General features: G+C 42.0%; 1 protein-coding gene across 1 annotated transcript in view; it reads right to left on the reverse strand.

Annotated features, from left to right (window-relative positions):
* The window catches only part of LOC121615053 (receptor-type tyrosine-protein phosphatase N2-like), a 192,405-nt gene extending 170,537 nt beyond the window's left edge, over positions 1-21,868 (reverse strand). The window contains exons 1-2 of the mRNA XM_041949215.1: positions 21,750-21,868; positions 5,787-5,837 (exon numbers count right to left, since the gene is read on the reverse strand). Coding sequence (XP_041805149.1) covers positions 5,787-5,837; positions 21,750-21,843 — 145 coding nt within the window. The 5' untranslated portion in view covers positions 21,844-21,868. The remainder of the gene's footprint in view (positions 1-5,786; positions 5,838-21,749) is intronic.
* Positions 21,869-24,905: the final 3,037 nt, after the last annotated feature.

Genomic DNA, 24,905 nt, shown 5'->3' on the forward strand with positions numbered 1-24,905 from the left:
GACTAATAACGTAAGAGTTGGAATTATAAATGCAACATCAATGTTTTTTGAACAGCTGTGACAGAAATAAAAAAAATCCATCCAGTAAGTAAAAGGTGACAGGTGTGATCACTGCATTAACACCTGCAGGATGTAATATTGTCATAACCTACATGTGAAGAAATAATTATCATAAAGCAAACACGTCATTATACTTAGAAATACACTCAAACAGTACGTACATTTATCACTGACACTTGCTTGAGATATGTTATCGCACGGTAGCACCGCACCTAAAGTTAAATCTGGGTTGAACAAATAAAGCGAAGCCTTTATTTCTCATCCTCTGCTCTTTGGACAGAAACTACGCCCTCATCCTCACGTGTATGCACAAAACCATTCAAATGAAGTTTGCACGAAACAACCAGGTACATCCTACTCCTGAGTGGCAGCCGTGTCAAGAGCTAAGAGCTAAATCTGTACATTCTTACTGCCTGATGGCACAATTATAACGTGGATAATAAGTAATCTCTGATGCACGATCTCGAGCCATTTCCCAGTCCCTGCAAGAATAATTCAATTTAATACTGAATCTAAACTCATATACAACATCTAAGACGACGACGAACGACGAACATCTAAGATGTTTTAGTGGTGGTCGGACCAAAAAATCCATGTGAGGACGTCAACTTGGGCAGCAGGAAGCTAGGATGGGCACTTTTAACAATTTTCTGACATTTTTTAATCAGTTAATCAAGAAAACAATCTGTAGATTACTCCACGGTAAAAAAAAAAATTGTTCGTTGCAGCCCTGGTTAAAAAATGCACAAACATAGGAACCTTTAAGTGAGTACGTATAACTGACAGGCAACCATCCTTATCTCTACGGCCAGACTCAGCGGCACGCTGGGGCTGCAAATGAAAGTCAGCAGTCACGTCCCTACACTGCAAAAAATGGCCACCTGAATAGACAGTCATTAAATGCTCACATCCGATTTAAGTGGATTTACGTCAATACAGTACCCTGAACCGATGTAGTGACATGCTATCACACTGTTATCAATACAACCCTATAATCAATGCATCTCTATCCTCTTATTTTTTATCACTCACTTACATAAAGCATGCAATGTGGAGGACCACTACCACATAAATGTGTTGTTATGAGGGACGCTTTTTTCAGTGTAATAAAGCCGAACCTCGTAGGGGTTTGATGCGCCGGCTCTAAATGTGGCGTCGCTCTGTCTGCTGAGATGACAGTCACAGTGAAAATGTCAAGTCACTGATCGAGCGGCGTCTTTCCACGCAGCTGGCCTGCCCTTCCTCCTTTTGTACCCAGACATGTCGATGTGATACGCCTGAAAACAGTCCACAGGGGTGGGTGGACACCCTTATCTCTCCTCGCTGAGTCCTGGACTGTTGCGTCAATCCTGGAACGTCACTTAATGTCGTCTCACATGAATTTAAGGAGGTTTATCAAGACCTCAGTTAAGAAACGCAGCAGCTGTCTTCATCGACCTGCTGACATAACAGCTTTTGTCATGCAGACGTTTTTGCTATAATAATGGCTTCATTCAGACACGACTGCTGCAGTGCACTTGGTGCGTATGAATGAAAAAGGATGGTGAAGTGGGGTGGATGTGAAATGGCGTCAGAGTGGGGGGCAGGGTTAGAAGAATGGTACCACGCTGGACAGCGTGGGGGCATATAATATTCATTTTTAGAATATATGGCTATCTGATATTATTTTGCCGCGCCTGGCGAAGTGTTTCCTGTTCTCTCACAGGCTGCATCAGCGATGGATTTAAAAGTGGATTTTGTCTTTGAAGCTGCACCCCCTTTTTCTCCTGATACATTTCATCATCAATCAGAAGACCCTGCTGTTTTATCATGGTGGATGATGCACACGCTTGGAATGACACGAAGCTCGGACTCTATCTGCTCACATTGTGTCTAATGAGTGGTGAGTGTCGTCATCATTTCATCCCATGCAGCTGGCAGGAAGATGAACTGCTGGTCTGATTCTTATTGTGGTTTCATTGGTTTATTTTTCCAAACGCTGTGAGGGGAAAGAAGTCACTCGTATAGGCTGATCTGATAACTGTAAATGTAAACTCATTCCTCAGAAATGCACTGCAGTGTCACGGAAATGTTGCTAGAATCAGCCTAAAAAGACTGCCGTCGTGACTTTTACGTTAGAGTGACTATGGAGACATGAAAACATCATGTTTACACCACAAGCTGCAGTTAAATGACAGAGACAGATTTGGGCATCGCCTGAAGGTCACATAGCTGAAGTTTAGAGAGGAGTGTAGCAGCAGTTGCTGTAGCTTCTATGATCTTGTCACAGACGCTGCGTTCATCCAGGAGTAGCGCTTAAATGACTTTCAGTGCCAAGGTAAGAGAACAACTTGTTTCCTCAAGGTGCTGAGATACTTTTTAGTCGTCACTCTCTCCCGTTGTTGTTGGAAAGAGGTAGAAAGAGAGAGAGTGTCCTCGGCTGAACAATACCAACCTTAGTCACTGCCAAGAGATTATAGCCAGCTCAGGCAATCAGAGCTGCTGTGTGGCCTGATAGAGGCTGAGCTGCCAATCACCAACACAACGGACTGGCACTGTCTGCGACGGGCAGTTTGACAGCAGCTACTGAAGCAGGTCAGACACACGGCGGGCGAGAACAATGGCAGCCGCCGTGGTTTTTCCACCGTGACATCCAGCCGTCGGTGCGGCCTCACCTCACCTGACTCACCTGGGGGGTTTTTCATGATCCTTGAAACTTGGGCTGAAAGCGTGGCCAAGCTGACAAGGAGCTCCTGCAAAACAGCTGCCACGAACTGTTTTACGATAATGAACATTAATATGTGCCACTTTCACCACTCGAGTCAAATCGAGTTAGACAAGTATTGACCTCATGCCGCCTGATCTCATTTCACATGGTCCCTTTCTAGTTTTGTCTCCAAATTTCTGGTTTCTTTCGGTCCACCACCCACCCACGCACCCACCTCTCTATCTATGTATCTATCTATCTATCATGACTTCTATAACAGTAACATGATCCCAGAGCTGTGTGGGAGGACTAATTTAATTGGCGCTGCCTCATAAATAGCGGCGGATGTTTGTCAAACTGCTGTCTCATTTTTTTCCATCTCTGGCCGTCCTTCACGCCGTACGTTATAATAAAAAAAACTCACAGGAAGCAGATGTCAATCCACACAACATGGCACACCCGTGCTTCCGGTCTAGACGGGAAGTTAAAAGACAAAAGAACATATTTGAGCGACAGTGAAAGGAAAATGATCACAGACTGGACAGTCCTCCATACAGCACGACAACTACGGAGCGACCATGCGAGGGCTCTTTAATGACCTCTCAGTCTATCTATCAGTCAACATGCAGATACAGTAGATGGATAGATAATGACCGTGGGGCTTTTCAGGCAATAAGTTGTATTCACTGCATGAAATGCAGTGAAGCAAAATATACCCCCCACAACACTGCATGGACCAGTGAAATCTGCAAAACAGGTGAGCAAGGAGCAAAGAAAAATGTCGCAGCAATGACACTAAAAAAACAGACCAATCCAAATAAGAGTTGACACCTTTTTTTTTTTCCACTGAAGTGAAACAAGGTCACCTGAGGCAGTCACAACACAGACGGTGAGCCGCTCTGAGCTCGGCTAAAAATAAAATTCACTGACGACGTAACGATTCTCTCACAGGACTCGATGTGTGTATTGTTTTTTTCAACCCCGCCTCCTCGGTCAGAATTAGATTACCCATTTCAAAAGGACAGCGTGCGGACAGGAAATGACCGAGCTAATGAATTCAGAACAAACACGCCCTGCCCGAAATAAACACACGTCAGGAAGCAGGTCAGAAACACAGTCGGTCAGCTGTGTCGCCGACAGCACGCCCACCTGCGCCTCCGGACGGACCGTTCAGATGCTTAATGAGATTAGACGACAGATTATAGTATTCTGTTATCTCTGCCGGCGCTCCGTCTCCGCTTTAAATCCTGCAGAGATGTCGATAAGTGAAGCCTGCTCTGCATAGCCGAGAGCTTCCCAGTAAACCGCTGGTGATCGGCAGATACGGAGAACAAAAGGTTTGCTCTGAACAGATGTTGCGTGACCTCTGGAGAATAACCCGGTTGTGGCTGGGCTGACCCAGCGGAGTCCAAGATAAAAGTGTTTCCAAGTCTCCAAAATACACGCAAATTATTTTCTGCGAACGACTTTTATGTTTTTGAGCTTTTTTGATTCTAGGTTGATTCTCAGCAGGGGTTTCCTTCCTCTTGATGCCAGAGAAGCCACGAGGGAAGACAGAGGGAGTGGGTTTATATTTATGTGTTGGGTCTAAACAGAGCAGAATGAATGCAGAGGCAATGCAGCAATTCAGATTTTGTGTAAATTAAAAAACATTTTGGCTGTTGAAAGTGCCATCTTCAGTGCAGCAGAGCCTGAATGTGCTTTGTACACACTTGTTGTACATGTACCTGGTGACTACACTTTGATCTGCTTTTAACCCCTTTTTCCTACTTCCAGTTAGCCTCTCAAAGTCCTCAAATATGGAGGTATCGTCTGTCTCGGAATAGCTAGAACTACTTGAAAATAAAGAGTTATTTGATGTGAAAAGATTTATTAAGTAGGGCATATACAAATATATATATATATATATATATATATATATATATATATATATATACACATTGTGAAGTTGTCAAATATGAATGCTCATTGCTGAACAGTTAGACAACTAATCACTAATCAGGGAAATCTGTGAGGTTTGTGGTGAACAATGAGCTCACAAAAGCCTCATAACTACATGACACAGGCAAAAAAAGCTAATTTTTAATCAGCTTTTGACTCAAAGTATCTTTCTGACATCAAAGGGGCCAAAGGTCAGCTACTAGACGGTGAATACTTCACTAAAGCATCAGATCTAACAAATAACAGGCAACTATTTAGTGAACTCCGCACACTAGGGGATTGCTTTGGACTTGGGATCCAGGAGAACCAATAGAAATCTTGCAGGAGCAGACTGTGGAAACTCAGCACGTTTATTGCCGTTGACATGGATACAGGCTCATAATGACCAAACAGGATAATCATTTTGCCAAATGACCAACAGAAATCATGTCAATTAAGTTTTTATGCAGAGGAGAGGAGGAGAACATAACTTTACCTACAGGTATGCATTAGAGGACGGCATTGGGGTCGGGATCTAATGAAAAGTCACGTAGGAGCAGCCGGTTTAAACTTCGCTGCTGGCAGGAGTGAACGGTCTGGAACACACACATTGCGGGAGCCGGTGATAAAGGTCAGAAATCCAGTGGTCCCCCACAGGGATCTACTGTTCACAGAATTCCCATTAAGGGATGCTCAAACGCTGACGCTGTGATAGCTCATGTTGTCCATAATGACCAGGGTTACTGATGTGATGACTGACAGTGAGAGCACTTCTCACTTCAACGCTGAACAAGCCTTTAGCATTCACTGAAAACAGCACACATGAACCACTTGGACTAGCGCACTAGCAGATGTAAATGTGAACAAACACTCCTGATGTTGTTTCTGTGCATGAAGGCAGGAGGGAAGTTTTAGTCCTCGCTGTGTTTTTCACCTGTGCATGAACACACTGATCAGGCTCTGGTTGCAAATATCAGCAAGGTGTGTTCTGTAACAGGCGGCCAGACTGCGCGACGCAGGTGGTGCAAATATACTTGAACATTGATGTATATAATTGATGGATTGATTGTGTGTGTGTGTGTGTGTGTGTGTGTTTGTGTGTGTGTGTCAGACAACTTACCGTTGACGCAGATCTCATATGGTGAACACAGCTCGCTCTCAAACAGGCAACCTGTTTCCAGAGAAACACAAAGACAACAGGCGGGTTAGCTGCTTGACGCGAAACGAGCTGACGCTACACAGATAAATAAAATTAAAATAAGTGATATACATACAGTAGCAGCAGAAACAGAGTTAGCTATAATGTGTTCTCGGTTCAGTTTTTATCACGAGCACTTTCTACCGGCTCAGTCGTCCCTCTGAATACTACTAAACAGTCTGCTGATTAGCCGAAGTTACTGGGACACTGCTTCTAAACAGACACAATACTGATGAAGCTTTTGAATAGATTTCCTCAATGCTTTGAGTACCTCATACAAAATTCAGTTTTTGTCCATTATATCTGGGTGGAAACAGATACTTCAAAGCAAATAAAAGCCAAACTATTTTGCATAAAATACCATTAGAGGTAAGTTAGATGTTTTTTCATCATTAGGTTGAACGGACACTTTAAACATAACCCCAGTCCTAATTTGAAAGAAATACCATTACACATGTTTTTACACTGCGGTACAGTGTTGGCCCTTCTATTTTAAGACTGGAATAAGAGACGAAATGGCTTAATAGGACAGGATCTCCTATGCTTTCGGCCTGTTTTTGTCAGCCGTGGAGTAAACCACTGGGTCGAGGGGAGGCATCAAACTGGCTCCTTCAGCGCTCCTGTAGGAGAGGAGGGGAGGAGGGGAGGCAGCCATATTTTATTTGACTCCACTTAAAAGGAGATGCGTCAGTGTGTAACACTTCTTCACACTCTGTGACTCTCATACAGACACACGGTTCTACACAGTAATAAACGTTCTGCAGGGTTGATAGCAGGTAACAGTACAACACAACGTTCTTTCCTTTCATATGCACAAGCACAAACAGGTTTACAGCTTCCTGCTTTAACCTGTTTGATTAGCTGCAGCAGCTGTTTCTCTGCATCAGGACCAAACAGAGCGTCACTTTCAGGTTTTAATCAGTATCTGTTTGCAAAACTGTAACTCGGATTCAGCCGATAAGCAGTTCTTAAAATTACGGGGACATAAGGCCAATTTGATAAACCTGCATTAGGTGGAAAACAAAAAAAAAAAAAAAGTAATCTGAATTAATTAAACAACGCCTCGTGGAGACGCTGACGAAGGAGTGAGACAGACAGCTGTGAGTGCTTCCTGCAGCCACAATAAAACCCTGCAGCGTGAAGAACTGATGATGACTGTGGTAATGGATGAAGGTCGCGAACCTGGGTTGAACTGTAAACACTGGTCTCCTCCTCCTCCTCCTCCTCCTCCTCCTCCTCCTCCTCCTCCTCCTCCTCCTCCTCCTCCTCCTCCTCCTCCTCCTCCTCCTCCTCCTCCTCCTCCTCCTCCTCCTCCTCCTCCTCCTCCTCCTCCTCCTCCTCCTCCTCCTCCTACAATATCATCTTCAGGTAATTTCTACTAACGTACCAAGATTACTTCTACTAACAATTGTTCAACTACTCTTGCTAATCTACTACATCTACTAATCTACTTCTACTGAACCCACCACTACTAGTAGTCCTACTACTACTACATCCACGAAAGTACTACTTCTAGTACTGCTTCTACTATATCAACTGAACTACTTGACTACTACTGTTACTGTTAATGCTACTGCTACAGCATCTACTGGGCTACTACTTCAGCTACTGTCTGTAACACTTCTATTACAACAACTACTACTACTGCTATTAATATACTACTTACCTCGACATCTACTACAATCCTACAATATGATTACTATTCCTACTACTTCTGCAACTACTAGCAGTCATACAACTACTATCTACTTCTACCAAGACTACTTCTACTACAACTACAACTAAATTGACTTTGAAGTACGTCTACTACTGACTACTACTACTGTATCTACCAAAGTACTACTTCTACTACTGCCTGTGCTACTACTATTATAACTAATACTACAATTAATACTGCTACTACTGCTATTAAGCAACAAATACTACCACCTCGGCCACTTCCACCAATTACTTCCATCAAGTACTACCAGCACCACCACTACTCTAGTCCTACAAAAAGTACTTCCATTACTATAATGACTACTACTGATGCTTTTTCTGGCACTTATAAATAGTCAGTTTAAAATGTTTATCTAGCATCAATTTCATTCATAATGTATGTGCTCAGGTGGGTGTAAACACACACACACACACACACACCCTCCAGGGACTGTAACAGCCACCAGCTGAAACTAACAAAACAATGGGATGCTGTAACCATGGCAACACTTGTAGCTGAGTACCTCTCTGCCTTCCAGGGATCAAAGAGTGGCAGCACTCCCCTCCCCCCGTCACCCTCCGCATTTCCACTCTGTGAGCGCCTGCTCTCATTTTGCGGCATCATACTTTTTTTAATCTTCATCTATCGAGGGAAGGGTTTGCTAACATGCTCTGTGTTCAGCGACACATTCACACCTGGGACCTCACCACGAAGTCTGCCTTTGGGCACCGAGCAGTTTTGGAGCAATTCAACAGCACCTCAGCGCCAGCGTTCAGACTGCAGCAGGGCACAGCTCGTTATTCATCCACGTCTGCTGCCCAGATTCCTCCAGCGATTGCTTTTCTATTACAAACCTGCCTCTGCAGCCTTCATACCCACAGTAGTACTTTCTTTTCTTCGGTGTGAACAACAGATGGCCTTAGGTTGTGTTTTTTTTGTATTAACAGCAACATGACCAGACCCACAGGGAGCTCCTTGGTCACCTGTTGTCTGACGAGATTTTAGAGAAATTCAGATTTTTTTTCCAATTTTGATGCTTTTCCTTCAAAGTAAAGTTAATAATGCTCATTTTAAGCTTGAACATTTTCAACTTAACAACATCTATTCTGAAGATTTCGACCAAACACATCTGTACAATGTTTCCAGTCAACATCTTTCATTTATTTCCCAACTATAACCACTCCGCTACTATACCGCAAGCAAGGCAGAATAAAGAGTGTCGTTTGGTTATCAGACTATGTTTGATGTTAATTTAAAAGCATCAATTCCAATTCACCAAGAATTCAAAGCACCAAGAAAAAGAAGAACCAGAGACAACATTGACAACACATTGTTGTAAAAATGAATTTGGACAATGATAAGTAACATGTTGTTAAGTAAAGGCTAGGCTAACTGTCAAATAGGTCGTGTTGTTTTTTAAGGCAAAACAAAAGCATCACCCAGTCCTGATATGACATACATCAGATTAATCCATCTGAACACACACAGAAATCCAGAAGAGTAAAAGGAAAGAAGAGCAAAATATAAAAACAGTTAGGCTAACAGTTAGCCAACTCAGAATGTTGTGTTAGCAACACATTAGCCTCAGCTAGCTTGGTTAGCACTATGGTCAACAGATCACAGGAAAACTAAATCAACAAATAACAAATCCACACAAAACAGCCGTAATTAAAAGGATACATACAGATAATGCAGCAAGGCCATTTGGAAAGTAGAAAAAAAAAGCATTTTCTTGGTTACAGATCCAACAAAATTAGCACCGTTAGCAGCCTGTTACTGCCACGGAACAGAGCCAGCAGGGGTTGCTACTAGCTACTAGCTTTTGACGCCATTTTGAAACGACAGCTGTTGCTAGCAGAGTTCGTAAGCTGTAGCTAACTAGCTACTGAACGCTAACTCCATGAGTTGGCTGAAAACTCCAGCTGACATTTTAATGTCTGTAGCCGAACCGTTTCAAAACAAAAGGGTCTGAGATATATACACGATGGCTGCATACATCAGATAATGCTAAAGGCTAAAGCTACATGTCCCTAGCAAAAAGTTAGTCCGCTGACCAGAAGACGATTTATGTAAGAGACAGCAGCATTGCTACATCGTACTTACTTTCTACAGCTCTATATCATTTATAAAAGCTAATTTGCTCCAACATAACCCTGTTTGGACACTTTAATACTTGGACAAACAAACGTAGTCTGTAGCCCTTTTTCACAGGAGACAGTTTGAGGTATTATTGCAGGAAAAGCGCAGGTGTTACTAATAACATTATGTTTCCTGTAATTAGGTGGAATCGGTGGAAAGTGTTTCACTTGAACTTGATTGATTGTCTTTGAAAATGTATTAACTGAAATTCAAGTTAAAGTTTGCACAAATCACCCAAAACAGGCTTGTCGTGAACACGCTCAGACTCCTCCGACCTAAACCAACAGCAGCTCCGCATATACCGCAGGCTTCAAGCAACATCGCCTCTTTTTACCCAGGACGCAGTTTGTCTTTAACGAAGACAAATCAGAGTGAAGTCATTTGCTATAAGCTTGTGTCATGTTTGCTGGATATTCATTATGTTTCTGTTTTGGTATAATTAAAGGGAGAATCGCCCGAGGCTGCATTTGTTTACATCTCTGTGGAAAAAAGACCCAGTAATCACAGTAGTTTCCAGCAGGCGCCGTCTTGTTAAAAGCAGAAACATGTAACACAGAAACGCAGCTTACAAAGACTCAGAGCTTCATTACAGCAGCTTTGGGGCATTCATGCAGCTTTTGGGCCAATTTCTACAAAACGGCATAATAAGAACAAAGATATACAAGCAAAGAAGCAAAACACACAGTCTTGCAACTCAAAGGGCATCATAACATTTGGAAACAAAATGCTGTCTGCACATTTTGGAGAAATATGTTTCCTGACATTTAATATTTAAGATTCTGAAACACAACAAAGCCATAAAAACATTTTTTAAGTGAAGCATTCAAAGCAGCTGTTTCTAATAGATTCATTCCTATTTTATTTGAGATGTTGACTCTTATCTTTCAATGAAACCACTTGTTTAATGTTTTATAGATTTTAATTTATGCTTAATATGTTTATTATTTGTTTTACTGTCCATATATGCAATTTTTAACAAGCATCCCCTTTTACATTTACTATCGAAAAGCCAGAATGTGTGTAAACAACACAAAAACTACTAAAAAAGTTACAGAAGCACAAACACGTTACTGTATACGCACATAAGGGTGATGATGATGATGATGATGATGATCATTCTATATATATTAGATTATGAGCTATACCTTCTAATGAAGTTATAGGTGTGGAAGTGGAGCCAAAAATAGTGGTAAAACTTCATTGTGACCATTAACTGATGAAGAGACGTGCTAAAAAGAGGATTTAAGGAAAAATAAGAGATAAGTAAAGATGTAAGAAGATTTATTTTTCCATTTCACTTCCAGATAAGAGCCTGTTAGAAGTGGAGGATATGGAAGATGGCACCGCATGCTACTTTTGGACTTTCGCTGTCTGGTTTCATCACTCCACACCAGTAGAGTGTGAAATAGGTTGCAGTATTGCGCTGTGGACCGACGCCAAGCCGGCGATGCGGGAGGAACGGAATTTCAATCAGCCTCACCCTGCGAGCAAAGAGCGGCGTCCAGACTGTGGCCCTTAACGCCTCCTGGCAGGGCCATTACAAGCTGCGCCGGCTGACACAAAAAAAAGCACTACATTTCCCAGGATGCCATATGTCTGTTTGCATCCGACACCTGCTGCTCCCGAGGGAGGGGGCCACTGATGAAACGGAGAGCGGTCACCTTCAAAAATAAAGCCAATGATTTAATTGGCCGTGCAAACTTTTGGGTATATTTGTCCATGTGGAGACAGACTTGAAAAGACAGACAGCCCATAATGCAGTCATATCCTATCATATATATAAATTCTAAATACAGTTTAACATCTGTTGACATACATTAAAAATGTTAAAGACGTACACCATCTAAATGTGTCTAATGCATTTCTATACTTTCCATAATTATACAGAACTATACAATTCATGTGTCTGTCCGGTGTCTGACTATGCTTCTGGTGTTTGGGGCTTCTGGGAACATACATGTTGCAACACAGTGCATTATAGAGCAATTCAATCATTTCTGGGATTCCATAAATTTGCTTCTGTCTTGGCCATTACTGGAGATATTGGATGGGAACCTCCAAACATCAGACATAAATGCCAAATGCTTCGTCTCTGGAATAGATTGGTGAAGATGCCCAACCAGAGAATTACAAAAAAAGATATTTAATTGGAGCATCTCCAATCGTCACCCCTGGGCTAATGAGCTAAAATATTTATTTCATTTGAATAACTCATCATTTATTTTCCATGATAGGTTATGTTTTGATATTCAGGAGATGAGGAGTAATATGTTCCTTAAGTTTATAGAAAAATTGTCTGTTGACATTTGGTATAAACCAAAATTACGAACTTATGGTCTTATAAAGGACAGCTACTGTGTGGAACCTTATGTGCAGTATAATTTAAGCAAAAGACAGAGATCCCTGTGTCCCAGTTACACTCTGGAACATTACCATTAGCTTTAGAGACTGGGAGGTTTAATGCTACTCCAGAGAAGGACAGACTTTGTTTGCTGTGTGATTTGGGAGAAGTTGAGAATGAGGTTCATTTTATGTTTTACTGCCCTGTATACGCAGATATCAGAGAGGTACTTTTCAATAAGATGGCTTCTGTTTATTTTGATTTCTTGTGGTTGGATGACCATGAAGAACTTGAACTATGTTTCAGAAGGGGAACCTTTTTCATGGCAAAATTTCTTTACCGGGCCTGGAATAGAAGGCAAGATATTTTGTTTGAGAACTGAGCAGCAGAATTATTGTTTAGGATGTATTGCTGCAATGTCAATATATTGGTGTCTTGTAAACCCATGTGGGTTGGGCACATTTGTGTGCATGACACGAAAATAAAGAAATCAATCAATCTACCATCCACAGGCTGTCAGGTTTTATACCAAATGTCAAAAGTTTCAGTGAGAAAGCCACTTAAATATATAAATTAAATCACTCCATGAACAAAGTGAAGGTTTCTGTGTGGTGATTGTGCAGTAGAGAACAATTTAGAAGATGTCACGTTATGAGATGAACAATTATTTCCACATCATCGTGGCTAAGAGTCGCCTTTACATCCAACCTCATATCAGGGCTAAATCCAAACTATTCACATCAACATGCAGATTTGATCAACTGTATCTGGCTAATTAACTTTAAAGGTTATATATACGACATTCCCTGGCACTAGATGTGACGCTAGAGTACCAACATCTCCGACCAAAACAGCCAGACCATAATCAAAGACAGCAGCTATATTGCGCTGCTCAATGTCACCAGACTCCATTGAGAAAAACAGGAATTTTACCCCCAGATCATTGTAAAACGCACATCATTCAAGAGAACTCACCAAAACCGTCTTGGTTAGTCGCTAGCCTCAATAAATCAGCCTCAATGATCTGACTTAGAGTTTACAGTTCGTCTCATTTACAGATGCACAGTCACGCTCACCTCGTTACGGTTGCTAAGCAATGACCGGATGATTATGATTTGGCAGTTCAGCAAACATTCACTCAATCTGTTTATTTAATAAGTAAGATATTAAGTTTAGTCGTGTCGTCTCCGTCACTGGCCCCATGACTCCGTCTCCGTCTCTTTGTATGTCCACACAGAAGAGGGCCTCCTGTCTCCATTACAACTAATGACTTTCATCATTTTCCTTCAGCGTTCAGCTCGAGCCTTCTCCACCACACAATGTTATCTCTGTGGGCATGTTTACAGCTCAGGACAGTTGATAACAAGCCTTTTAAAAGCTTTCTCTGTCTTTGTAGTTTTATTTTTAGTTCTCGCTCTCGATCTAGAGGCTGACTCACTTTCAGGTTTTTTCCCATGGTTGATCAGAAAGGGCTTTTCTAATTGGCTGTCTGTGCGCCGTCTATCTCTGCCGCATGTGCGTGCAGGAGACGTGTTTCCTCCAGTGTACGATGGCGACAATCCAATTTGTCTGGGCCTGATCTCTGAGAGAAACGATCAATCACGACAGGGAGCCACCCGACAACTCACATGCACACAAAAGGAAGAATTTTGACGCATTTGATCATTTCTATTTTGTGGGAAATCCATTTCTCAATTAGAAGGTGTGTGCGAGAAGCCCAGCTTAAATTGGCGGTAATCTCTTTCTGTCTTCCCCTCCTCCGTCTCCCGCAGCGACAAAACAACCGCCTCCATCACCTCCTCCCCCGTCCTTTTATCCCGCTCCTCTCATCCTCCTCTCCTCTCCTCTTCCCCTGATTGTTCAAAGCCGCGGCATTGATCCATCCATCTGTTCAAACGCAGGAGCAGCGCTGTGTATTCGCAGCTCTCTGTCGCTGGGGCTCTCAGATGCTGGCAGCCTTCATTATGTGCTGTCCAGACTGTGGATTTTTAATTTTTCCAACAAACAATCCAAGCCCTGTGTTTATGGTGCTACAGTGAATCACTTCTGGTTCTGTGTTGTGGTTTCCTACAAAAGTTTTTAATTACACGCTGTGGCTGTGAATCGTGTCTTTTTGTCATTTGCATGTGTTACGGTTGAGGTGTTAAGGTTTCAGTGACACGTTTGCTTACAATATGCAACTTTAACATTTTAAGCTCAAAAAAGACACTTTAATTGGAGGTTAAACAGAACGCGAGAGCACCTGAAACGGTGGTAATTATCGCTCACTGCACAGAAAAACTGCAAGCAAGGCTTCTTTTGGCTTCAAAGTGTTGGCAGAGTGTTCACACTCCTTTAATCAGCATTGTTTTTTTACACTGTTGGTGGTAAAAACTTACAAATTCACTTAAGGATAGGTGTAATACAGAGGGAAGACTGGGAGGTACTTCACTTGTACCATCCATAACCTTCAACTTTACTGCATGTTTATATGCAACCTAAGTTTAATAAACCAAAAATTCTCCTTCTCCGGGAGGCGAGACTGCCTATTTCAGATTCGACTATAAAGGAGTTAAAATTGTTCTATTGAGCAAATATGTCTGATTAACTGTATTTATCTGACTTGCTGCAACTGCGGCACATGTTCATACTGCATATATCTTATCTATCTACATCAACCAGGAGGCCTCATGGAGGTTTACAGAGTTCGGCAATAGTGCAAGTAAAAGAGAAAAGGCTTGATGGGGTGATTTTTTCCAAACTGAACCCTAAACACAAGCTTTTACTACATGAACACAGCTTACAGTAAGTCAGATGGATCAATAATGAATCGATCAGTTCTCAGCTAAAAACACAACTCAGTTCAATTAAGATCCAAACTGGAGCTGAAGGGGAGAATCTCCAGTAAGAAAAACAGCACGAGACATCGAACAGGAAGCACAATAAACCCTGAAGGACCAATCACAGACGTTTCACTGAGGTAAAATACTCAGAACAGAACAGGTGTGCTTTCACCTGAACGGTGAGAAGAGATCAGAACCGGAGGAAGTATCAGTCACCAGAGGCAGACACTGCAGCAGGCTGTTCATCACACTCACAGCTTCTGCGATCCATAAACCGTGATCCAGATTGATCAGTTTATTGATGAATGTCAAGTCAATGCAGATGATCAATAAAGCAAACACCAACAAATGTAACACCAGCTGGACTTCACCAGAGGATCATGTGAGGTTTACAATCACCAAGTATCTTCTCACAGCAGGGGCATCGTCTTCGCTCAATACAGCAAAATCCACAGAAATGTTACGTACATGTCAATGTCGTCTGCAAAGATGAGGGTCAGCAAAATCTGAGTTTCAGTCCAGATACTGAACTCCAAACACTCCAGCGTTGTCTCAACGCAAGCAGCTGTACGTGAACTAAAATGGCTATTTGTCATATTTACATTTAAATCAGAAACTATGTGATCAAAGTAACCAAGATTATTTAAAGGGCCAGTGCGGAGGATTTAGTGACATCTAGTGGTGAAGTCGCAGATTGCAACCAGCTGACTACCCCTCGCCTCACCCTCCCTTTACCGGTGGTGGTTAAAGAAGGAGCGAAAGGCGCTCTGTAGAGCGAGTGTTTGGTTTGTCCGTTCTGGGCTACTGTAGAAACATGGCTGTGCAACATGGCCGACTCTGATATGGTGCATCAAACGGCGACATTTAGGTTTGAGCTGGCAGCAAAGTCAGAGAGAAGCACTTCAAAATCCACCATAAAAACAGTGTAACTTCATTGGACTGAATCAGTTAGAGCTACAGCTGTAACAGCCTATGGTTAAACTGACAGCAGCATCACTACGTCAGCACCGGCGGTTTATTAACTCTTTAATCCACATGTGGGTAATGTTAGCTTGTTGTCGTTTGCCCTTATTAACATCAGCCCACAGTTTTACACAGAGTAAGAGCCTCAGCTACATGTTAAGATACAGCACTGTCACTAACAAGCCAACACGTTGCAGTCTCCTGTTCAGTGTTCCTCTTTATGAATTTATAACTGGATAAATACTGATAGTGGTGAGGTCTGATGATAAACATGGCAGCCAGAGCAGCTGATGAATGGAAACAAGTACATGCAGATCATCCAGAGACAAACGTGTTTAGTTTTGTTAGGAGTTACTGTGTCTCTCCAGCATCATGCATTAGTCTGGTAGCTGCATTGTTTCAAGCTCGTTTAAACAGTAACTGCAACCACAAACATGTTCTAGACCGGGGGTCACCAACCCGGTGCCCGCGGGAACCAGGTCGCCCGCAGCATCCACATCAGTCGCCCGTAAGCCAGTTCTAAAAATAGCACTAATCACGAAATTTTTTATTTTAGTTGTGTTGCTATTCTTTTTGAATTACATTTACAGGGATGTGAATTTAAAAACGAATACATAAAAACGTAAAAAAAATGTATATCATAAAAAAAGTTTAATATAGGAACTCTGACGTAGTCTGGGTCGGAGGTCGGTCTAGTGCGCATGACAAACCAGCTTTGCTGAGATGAGCTCATGAGCGCTGCAAAGATGAGGAGACGAACGCGTTTTCTACCCACAAAAACAGCAGAAAAAAGGAAGAAAGCTTATCATTTTCACTGTGAATGGGAGGAAGAGTTCTCTTTTACTTTTAACGTGAAAGAAAACTGCGCGTGTCTCATCTGCGGTGCGACTGTGGCGACGGCTAAGCGGCACAACGTGGAGAGACACTTCAGTACATGTCACAAAAGCTAAAACTGTTAGTGGCTAGTAAAAATTGAAAAAGATTTCCTGCAAAATGTTGTGGAAGTGATTGTTTGAAAATGAAACAATTGGATATTGCATATTGAAATGTATCTGTTTCCTACCATGTTTAATCATTCTGAATAACTATTGTGATGGATCACATGCGATCAGTGTCTTCACATAGAATATCATTAATAATAATATAAAGTTAAAGGTACACTGTGTAACTTTGTTATTTCAGAAGTGTATTATCAAAGTGGTAGCCCTTTGCATTACTCAGTGCCCTTGAAGTAGCTCTTAGTTTTAAAAAGGTTGGTGACCCCTGCTCTAGAGCGTGCATCATCACAGATCAATATGAGAGGATTTATCTTTATCTCAGGATGGAAATGATCACATGACCTGACATTTGATTCCAACGTTTGGTAAAATGACCCAAAGAAAAGCACGGAGAGTCACAACTATCTGTGGTTGGAACGAGAATGAACAAGAAGGAAGAATCAAAGTTCAGATTACTGGAATCAGACCGCTGTGATGAACCAGCTGTCATCCACCACGTCCACACCTATCGCAGCACGGTTACAGTAAACCAGCTCCGCGGCCCCGGCCCGACCCGAGCAACCAATCAGCACGAATAAAATCTTAATGAGCGTTGCCATGGCTACCGTCACACCGGGCGAACCGGCGGTGACCTTCTCCAGGTCCACGTTAATGATTAGGAGACCCGAGCCGAGCGCAGCGCCGCGGTTCAAACCTCTGGAGGTGAAAGCTGCCTCACCGAGAGGCTTTACAGTGAAAACACACAGAGGCAAAGACGATAAACATGAATCAGCGTGCAGACAAACTCCTGTCATAAACTGAATGACAACGCCGTCATTCAGACACACAGAGTCTGGCTGCAACCGCATTTTTAAATAAGAAACGATGACAGAAAAATACATTCAGAGAAGTACTGAGTGTCAACAGTGAAAGCACTCAGAGCGAGGGATGGCTTCTTTCCCCGTTAAATTATTGATGCATTAACATGCGTCTGGTGCATCAACACATCAATAATTAAAGTTCAAAAACTGAACATCATGAAATCCTCTAAACTGGACATTTAGCTCCAAAACAGGAAAAAAAAAAAAAAAGGCTTGAATGAAAGTCATGGTTTCATCACTGGAACGTCTGAAAATTATACATCGTGTGAATTTACAGCATCTCATATGAGATGCTGTTTCATGTGCGAACATTAATCATTTAAGCCATTTTATCAAGCGAAAGCCTCAAAGATCAAAGATAATATCAAAGATCTTCTGGTTCCAGCTTCTCAGATGTGAAGACTTTCAATTTTTTTTGTTTTGTATCGTTATAAAGATCTTTGAGTTTTGATCTGTTGTTCAGTCAAAACAAGAAATATAAAGTTATTAACTTGGAATCCGGGAAAATGCAACTTAAATTTTTTAGACATCTTTTAGAGTTCGCTGTCAATCAATTTAGAGAAAAAGATATTTGACTGATGATATTTGATTGCCTTCGCTCTATCTACAATACATATTTTAAGACCTTGTGTTAAATATAAACTCGGCAGTGCAGTTCTACAGAGTAACTTGTGACCCCAGATGTCCAGTAAATAGAGCAAAAAGCACAATGTTTCCCCCTGAAATGTAGTGAAAGAAAAGCAGAAAGTACTTAAGTGAGAGCAAAGATGGACTAGTGTTCAGAACTTTAGCAAATGCACCGATTTGATTTGCTCTTCTGAATAAACACACAGTATTAGCATCTGATTCTTGCTAGAAATGTCTCTTTATGTGCACATTTTCACCGCAGACCGGCCAAAAACAGGCAAAACCACATGAGGCGGCCTTTAAACGAGAGGCATCGTTCTGACCTGTTTCATAAAAAAACTGAATCCTGAACAACTTCTTCCTGCAGAAATAAAAACCGAACGTTCGGTCGCCACATCGGACGACCTCTCGAGGTGGAAATGCAGCCTGTGTGGAAGCCAAACGGCGACGCTGCTTCGACTGGGCAGCGTTCCCTGCAGGCTGCAGCGCCCACTTCATCATCCTGCACAAACACTCCAGCGTAAAAGGCTAAAGGTGTGCAGGAGCAACCATTAGTGATAATGGACGATGTGTGGTGGAGCACTACAGGTGGGTGCTGCTGCTGCAAAAAAAAAAAGCTCCACTTAACTCGTTTGGTCTTTGAACTTTCTTTCCTCACATGCGCTGGTAGACTGAGAGGAAAGGGACGTTTCACTGAACCAAACTGCATAGAAAAAATGTGAAATTGTATAATCACAGCGGTGCTGACAGATCACAGCGAATCTGAGAGACACACAGGACGTTAGCAACATGCTCCATCGCTTCCTGTTCAACTGCAACACGAGCAATCATTAGAGGTGAAGACTTCAACCTTCAAGCTTTGAGTTGTTGAAAGCTGGACAAACTGGACATCTTCCCGTCTGTCATGTTACATAGAAGTTAAATACAAATGTATGTGACCGCCTGCTCTGTCTCTCCATTGACCTTCAGTGTCAAACTACTCTCTGCATCTAATTTGTGTTAATCTCTCTTCCTTTTCTGAACCTGCACATTTTATAAAGCCACATTTCAGCCATGAAAACATTTTCACCTAGAATATTCCACAGGATGCACAGTGGAGGGATGGGAAGAGATGCACATGAACTGTCCTACAAACAGGGATCAGCAAAAGAAAAACCAGTACCATCGTTATAAGACAGAGCAGAATGTGATCATTTGCTTTTTTAAAAACTCACCTGAAAACATCACAAAGTCAATATATTTAATGTTTGAGCTCATCAGCTTCATTGATTTTTGTAAATATCTGCTGATTCTGAATCTGATGCAGCAACACGCTTCAAACAAGTCGGGACAGGAGCAACTAAAGACTGGGAAAGATGTGGAAACCAAAAACACCTGTTTGGATCATTCCACAGGTGAACAGGCTGATTGGTAACAGGTGAGAGGATCATGATTGGGTGTGAAAGGGTGGAGCGAGGTTCACCGCTTTGTGAACACATGATTGGATAAAGGGCTCAGGAACACTGAGGCAGGATAGAGGCGTAGCAATGTGTATCCTCCCCAGCTCCACCCTCTCATTTAAATATGGTCACTTCTGGCTCCAGTAAACCAAGATGGACGTCCGCATGACCACCACGCGCAAAGCCTTGATCAGAATCAACATTAAATACGTCTAAAGCTTTTAAGTGTGACTCAACACAAGCTTCCTCCTGGACCCGCCTCCATCTAATATAAGTAAACAGGCGTAGAAAAAGGGCACGAGACAGGACCAATAAAACGATGGGATTCATGAGTGAACGACCAATCGGAGCCAACATGAGAGGTATGTTCTGGTAGTCCGAGCTCCGCCTGTGTTCAGCTTCTTCCTGTTTACATCGAGCCACAGTACGGTGGCCTCTGTGGGACAAATCGACCCAACGTTAGCTGAACTGCTGCCACCTTTACCTGCACTGTTGCATATTTGCTGTAGCTACGACAGAAGCAGGAGATCTCTAAGCACTACGCAGAAAAGCAGAACATTTGCATTTACGTTCATGAAAAACTAAAAACTGCCAGTGCAGCCAAAGAGCCGGCGGGGCTGCTGCAGGATTGGTGTAAGAATATGGTGATTAAAGCACATCCATCAGCAACGTTACAGCAGATAAACCCACGACGCTGCAGCTCTCTGTTGTTACGCTGCTCGTCTCCTCGGCGGAGTCTGTCCTGTGGCTGCCATGCTCTCTGTATGCTGGTTATGTAATCTTAAGGAGAGAGGAGGAGGAGGAGGAGGAGGGTCTGGACACACACACACACCTCCCTCCCTCCCTCCCAGCACCAGCTTCTTCCTGCTCTCCCTCCTCCTCTCACCATCTTCTACAACACATTTCTGCATCAGTCATCCTGCAGGCTCCGAATCTCGGATCACTCTGGAAATTTTAGATATATCAGCTATTTATAGACACACACACACACACACACACACACACATATTTGCGATCAATAGCTGCCTGTGTCAGAAGCACAGAGCTGGAAACAGGAGACTGTGCGTACCAGCTGCTTCTTTGTCGCTTTGCATTGACGCTCTGGCTGATGGTTGTTGGTTGTTTCATTCTGCTCTGTCGTCTTTTATTGGCTTTATTTTATTCTCTCCTACAGTATATATGCTGCTGCTGCTTTCTTTAATTAATTTCTTTATTTATTGATTTTCATTTTGCTATTTTTCAATCCAATAAAAATGTCAGAATGAACATGTTTTGTATGTTCATATCTGTATCTGTGTTGTATCTTTATTTTGTCAGTAGCTCATTAATGGAATTATTTTATTATATTAGTGTATTCACTTTCATTTCTACTTTATCTGCTACTTTTTATTTCATATATATATGTATCACTTATTATACTTATCACATTGCCTACATTTTTTGCATGTTTGATATATTTTAAATATTCTGATTTTTTTTGCATTATTTCATTTTATTAATTTTCTGTTAATGTCATTAATTTGTTTATTTTTTTATTCATATTGCTTTTTAAACATATTTTATATATTGCATTCTTTAGATTTATTTTCATATTATTATTATTATTATTTTAATCACTGTTAGAAGCGACCTAACTTAACTTGAACACGTGTGTTTATTAGAATAAAGGCTAGTGTTGCTGTCGTCGCTCCCTCCGGCTGTTCCTCGGCGTCTCCTCGCAGCGCAGCGCTCATTTTTCTGTCATTTCTGTGGTTTTTTCTCCGGAACTCGCGCGTCTGCAGCTGAGACGCTTCACAGGATGACCGTGTTTGTTTTTCCTCGGCTCAGGTGAGGCTGCAGTGAAGCGGGCTGCCGGCTCCTGGCGGCTCCGCTGGTTCAATATTGACACAGATCAGAAAAAAACATATCTGTCTGCAAAATGGCTCTGAGGTCTCTGCAGGAGCGGAGAGTCCGGCTGCAGCGCCGGTCGCTTCACCGTAATAAAAATAATTACTCACCGAATCTCCTGTCAGCAGAAGCGAGGAAGCAGCTGAGGGAAGCGAGGAAGAGGAGGAGGAGGTGGCGGAGGGAGGAAAAAGGCAAAGGATCCATGTCTCTTCTGGGTTATTCTATCAAGCGTTAAAAGGCCATTTCTTCCAGCGAGGTTTGGTTCGTCTTCCGTCGCGCTCAGAGTGGCTCCTCCGCGGCGAGGGGAGTGGAGGGGAGCCGGGGCGCACGGATGGATGTCGGAGGAGAGGAGAGAGGATGCAGGGCGTTTCTGCTGCTGCTGCTGCTGCTGCTGCTGGAGGCGCCAGCTCTCACCGCGTCAAGCCGCAAGCACATAGACGCGGCGCTTCCGGTGGGAATTTTCAAAATAAAAGTCTGAAAATACAGTCGGCTGCAAATTTTGTGGGGAAAATAAATAAATAAATAAAAGTTGGTTCAATTTATTTATATTGAACTTGTTTACAGCAACAACCACAAAGCATTTCAAAAGTACGTTTTAAAAACAGAACTTGAGCAAACCAAATAACAAACAAAACACAAAAAAACAGTCATTAACATAAACGTTCTTAGAAAAATAATCAGTTTTGCTTGTTTTTCTTTCTTATATGTTTTCCAAGAAAATGTTTTTATATGTTTTATTATGTGGAAAATTTCAAAATAAAACCATTGCTGATAAACACAGAACGGCCAGTGATGCAATTTAATTTAAATACTTTAAATATTATTTTTATCTGTATTTACCTTTTATTCAATTTATGTGTTTTTTTTTTGTCTTCTTCCTCATTTGTGTTTTGATAATTCATCATCTTCATGTGTTGAGTTTTTTGTGTGGTGCTACATAAGTATATAATAATAATAATAATAATAATAATAATAATAATATATTTACAAAATGAGTCTGTTGTCAATGATCTTGTTGCTTTAACTTATGATTAACATGTTTTTTTGTCGGAACCTAAATGTCAAGGAGCTCTGTTTATTAACACACCACTAGCCTGCGTGTGCAAACATTTCTCCATGATAAGCTGCTTTATGATGTTTTAATTTCACAGAAACAGTTTTCTGCAGCCTACGCCACACCAAGTCTTTTAAACTTTTATTTTGAAGGTAATTTATGCCTATATCCGGATGCAATCTTGTTTAGTCTCCAGTCTGATTCAGCACTCCGCTGCTTTCAGGTGCTGTCGGAAATAATCCGGGTTCTGAGTTGAAGGCAGGTGAGAAGCAGAAATATCTGCTGCTCTGCAGGAAACTGGTCATTAAAAATGTGGAATTTAAGCGTCTATTTGGAGCCTAAATGTTCATTTTTATAAATATTTCAGAAAGCTCTTGTAAAACCAGTTCATGTCATAAAAATGGTTATTCAAAGCAGTGGCCTGGTTGGGTTACTTACGTTACTTTAGTGGCAGGTAGCTTGTGAATTGCAATGAGGGATCAATGAAGTTTTATCTTTATCTATAATAATACAGCCTGATGTATTTGTTGATTATGTTTTGTATTATCAATCTTAATCTGCAAAGTAACTAGTAACTAGAGTTATTAAATAAATGTACCTCAAGTACCTCAAAATCGTACTTACTGTAATTACAGTACTTGAGTAAATGTACTTGGTGGTTTCGATCCACTGGGCCCACTGGCAGCATCTTAGCTTAGCTTATCTTAGCACAAAGAGTGGAAACAGGGGGAAACAGCTAGATCTGTGTAAAGCTAACAAAGTCCACTTTCGGGGCCCTGAGAGCTCTCAAGTCACGGTGTCAGTTTGTGGTAGAATTGGAAATTTGTCTAAGAATACACACACATAAAGCACATTGCCATCTGAAACAACAAGGCTTCACTACTGGTCCCGGTGTCAAATTGTGCAAATTGTGTACTTTTGAATACAGGTGATATGAGGGGCCCACGGCTCCTCTGTGCTGAGGGGACCCCTCACAGAACATTAACTCACACTCTGAAGGTGATTCATGTTCAATCAAATCACCACTCAGCAAACCTGAGGCTGTGCAATACCATCCCAAGGAAATACTGAATTCTATTCAGTCCTCAGAGACAGGGGGGTGGGAGAGGGTGAGCTCATTCTGGGACACCTGGTCCTCATAATGATAGAAATCAACACATATTCTCACAAACTTAAAATACCCACAGGCCACCAGTCAGCAGGCAGCATATTCTCAAACTTTCCATTTTGCCACCTGCACACAATAGATTGGGGGGGGGGGGGGGTTACCTCTTGACACCAATATCCAGAGGCAGTCAAAGTGGGTCAGAGTCTGATTCATCAAAATATTGGAGCTGTGGGAAGCGAGCGGCAGTGAGAGCGATGTTATCGGGCTGCTGAACGTGGAAAACAGCAGGACGTCTGATGGTAATGACACAGACGACACTCAGGTTTACAGAACAGCATCAGCAGCGACCGTGGTCCCGTAAACAACACTCAAACACAAGTCCGGGACTCAGACCAGAACTTTAACATCCACATTAAGGCCATTACTAAACGAGTCTCCTGTCACCTAGAGAATAAAGGGAGGCTTAAAGGATTTACTGTGATTGTCAGCAGGAGTTAAATTTATGTTTATGTTCAGTAGGCTCAACTACTGTGAAGATGTCTCAGGTGGTCTGGGATCAGGTCACCTAAACTAAACATGGAGAAGCAGCGTTCTTTTAAATCAGGATTTAAGACTTTTAAGTTTAATGACATGCTTTTTTAGACAAAATATAAAGAAAAGAGACATTTCTACTGTCAAAAGCGATGCAGGATTGGGTGGATTTTATTCAAAAAGACAAGCACCACAGGATCCAGTTTAAGCCTGTGGTCCAGGAAAACAGGCCGCAGGGTCTCCCACAGAGGTCACAAGATGAATCTGAGGAGTCACGGCATGATTTACTGGGTCAGAAAGCAGAAGAAACAGATTTTCGATTGCAGCTTTTCTAATCTTTGCTTCTTGTATGTGAAATATTGCATCGTTTTATGTCTCCAGGCCCCTAAAAGTGTTGAAATAAACCGGTGATTTACCCACTGGTGTGCTGTGAGCAGGGTGTAGGCTCATGTTTCACTGCAGCTGCTGCTCCGCTCCTGAAACTGTTGTTTCTGTCTTTTTACCTCCAGGCAGAAACGATGCGAGCAGTAAGATGGTGATACAGCGTCCCCGAGTGGTGACTGAATGCTTGAA

This window comes from Chelmon rostratus, chromosome 12 (genome assembly GCF_017976325.1).
Source record: "Chelmon rostratus isolate fCheRos1 chromosome 12, fCheRos1.pri, whole genome shotgun sequence".
Classification (NCBI taxonomy): domain Eukaryota; kingdom Metazoa; phylum Chordata; class Actinopteri; order Chaetodontiformes; family Chaetodontidae; genus Chelmon; species Chelmon rostratus.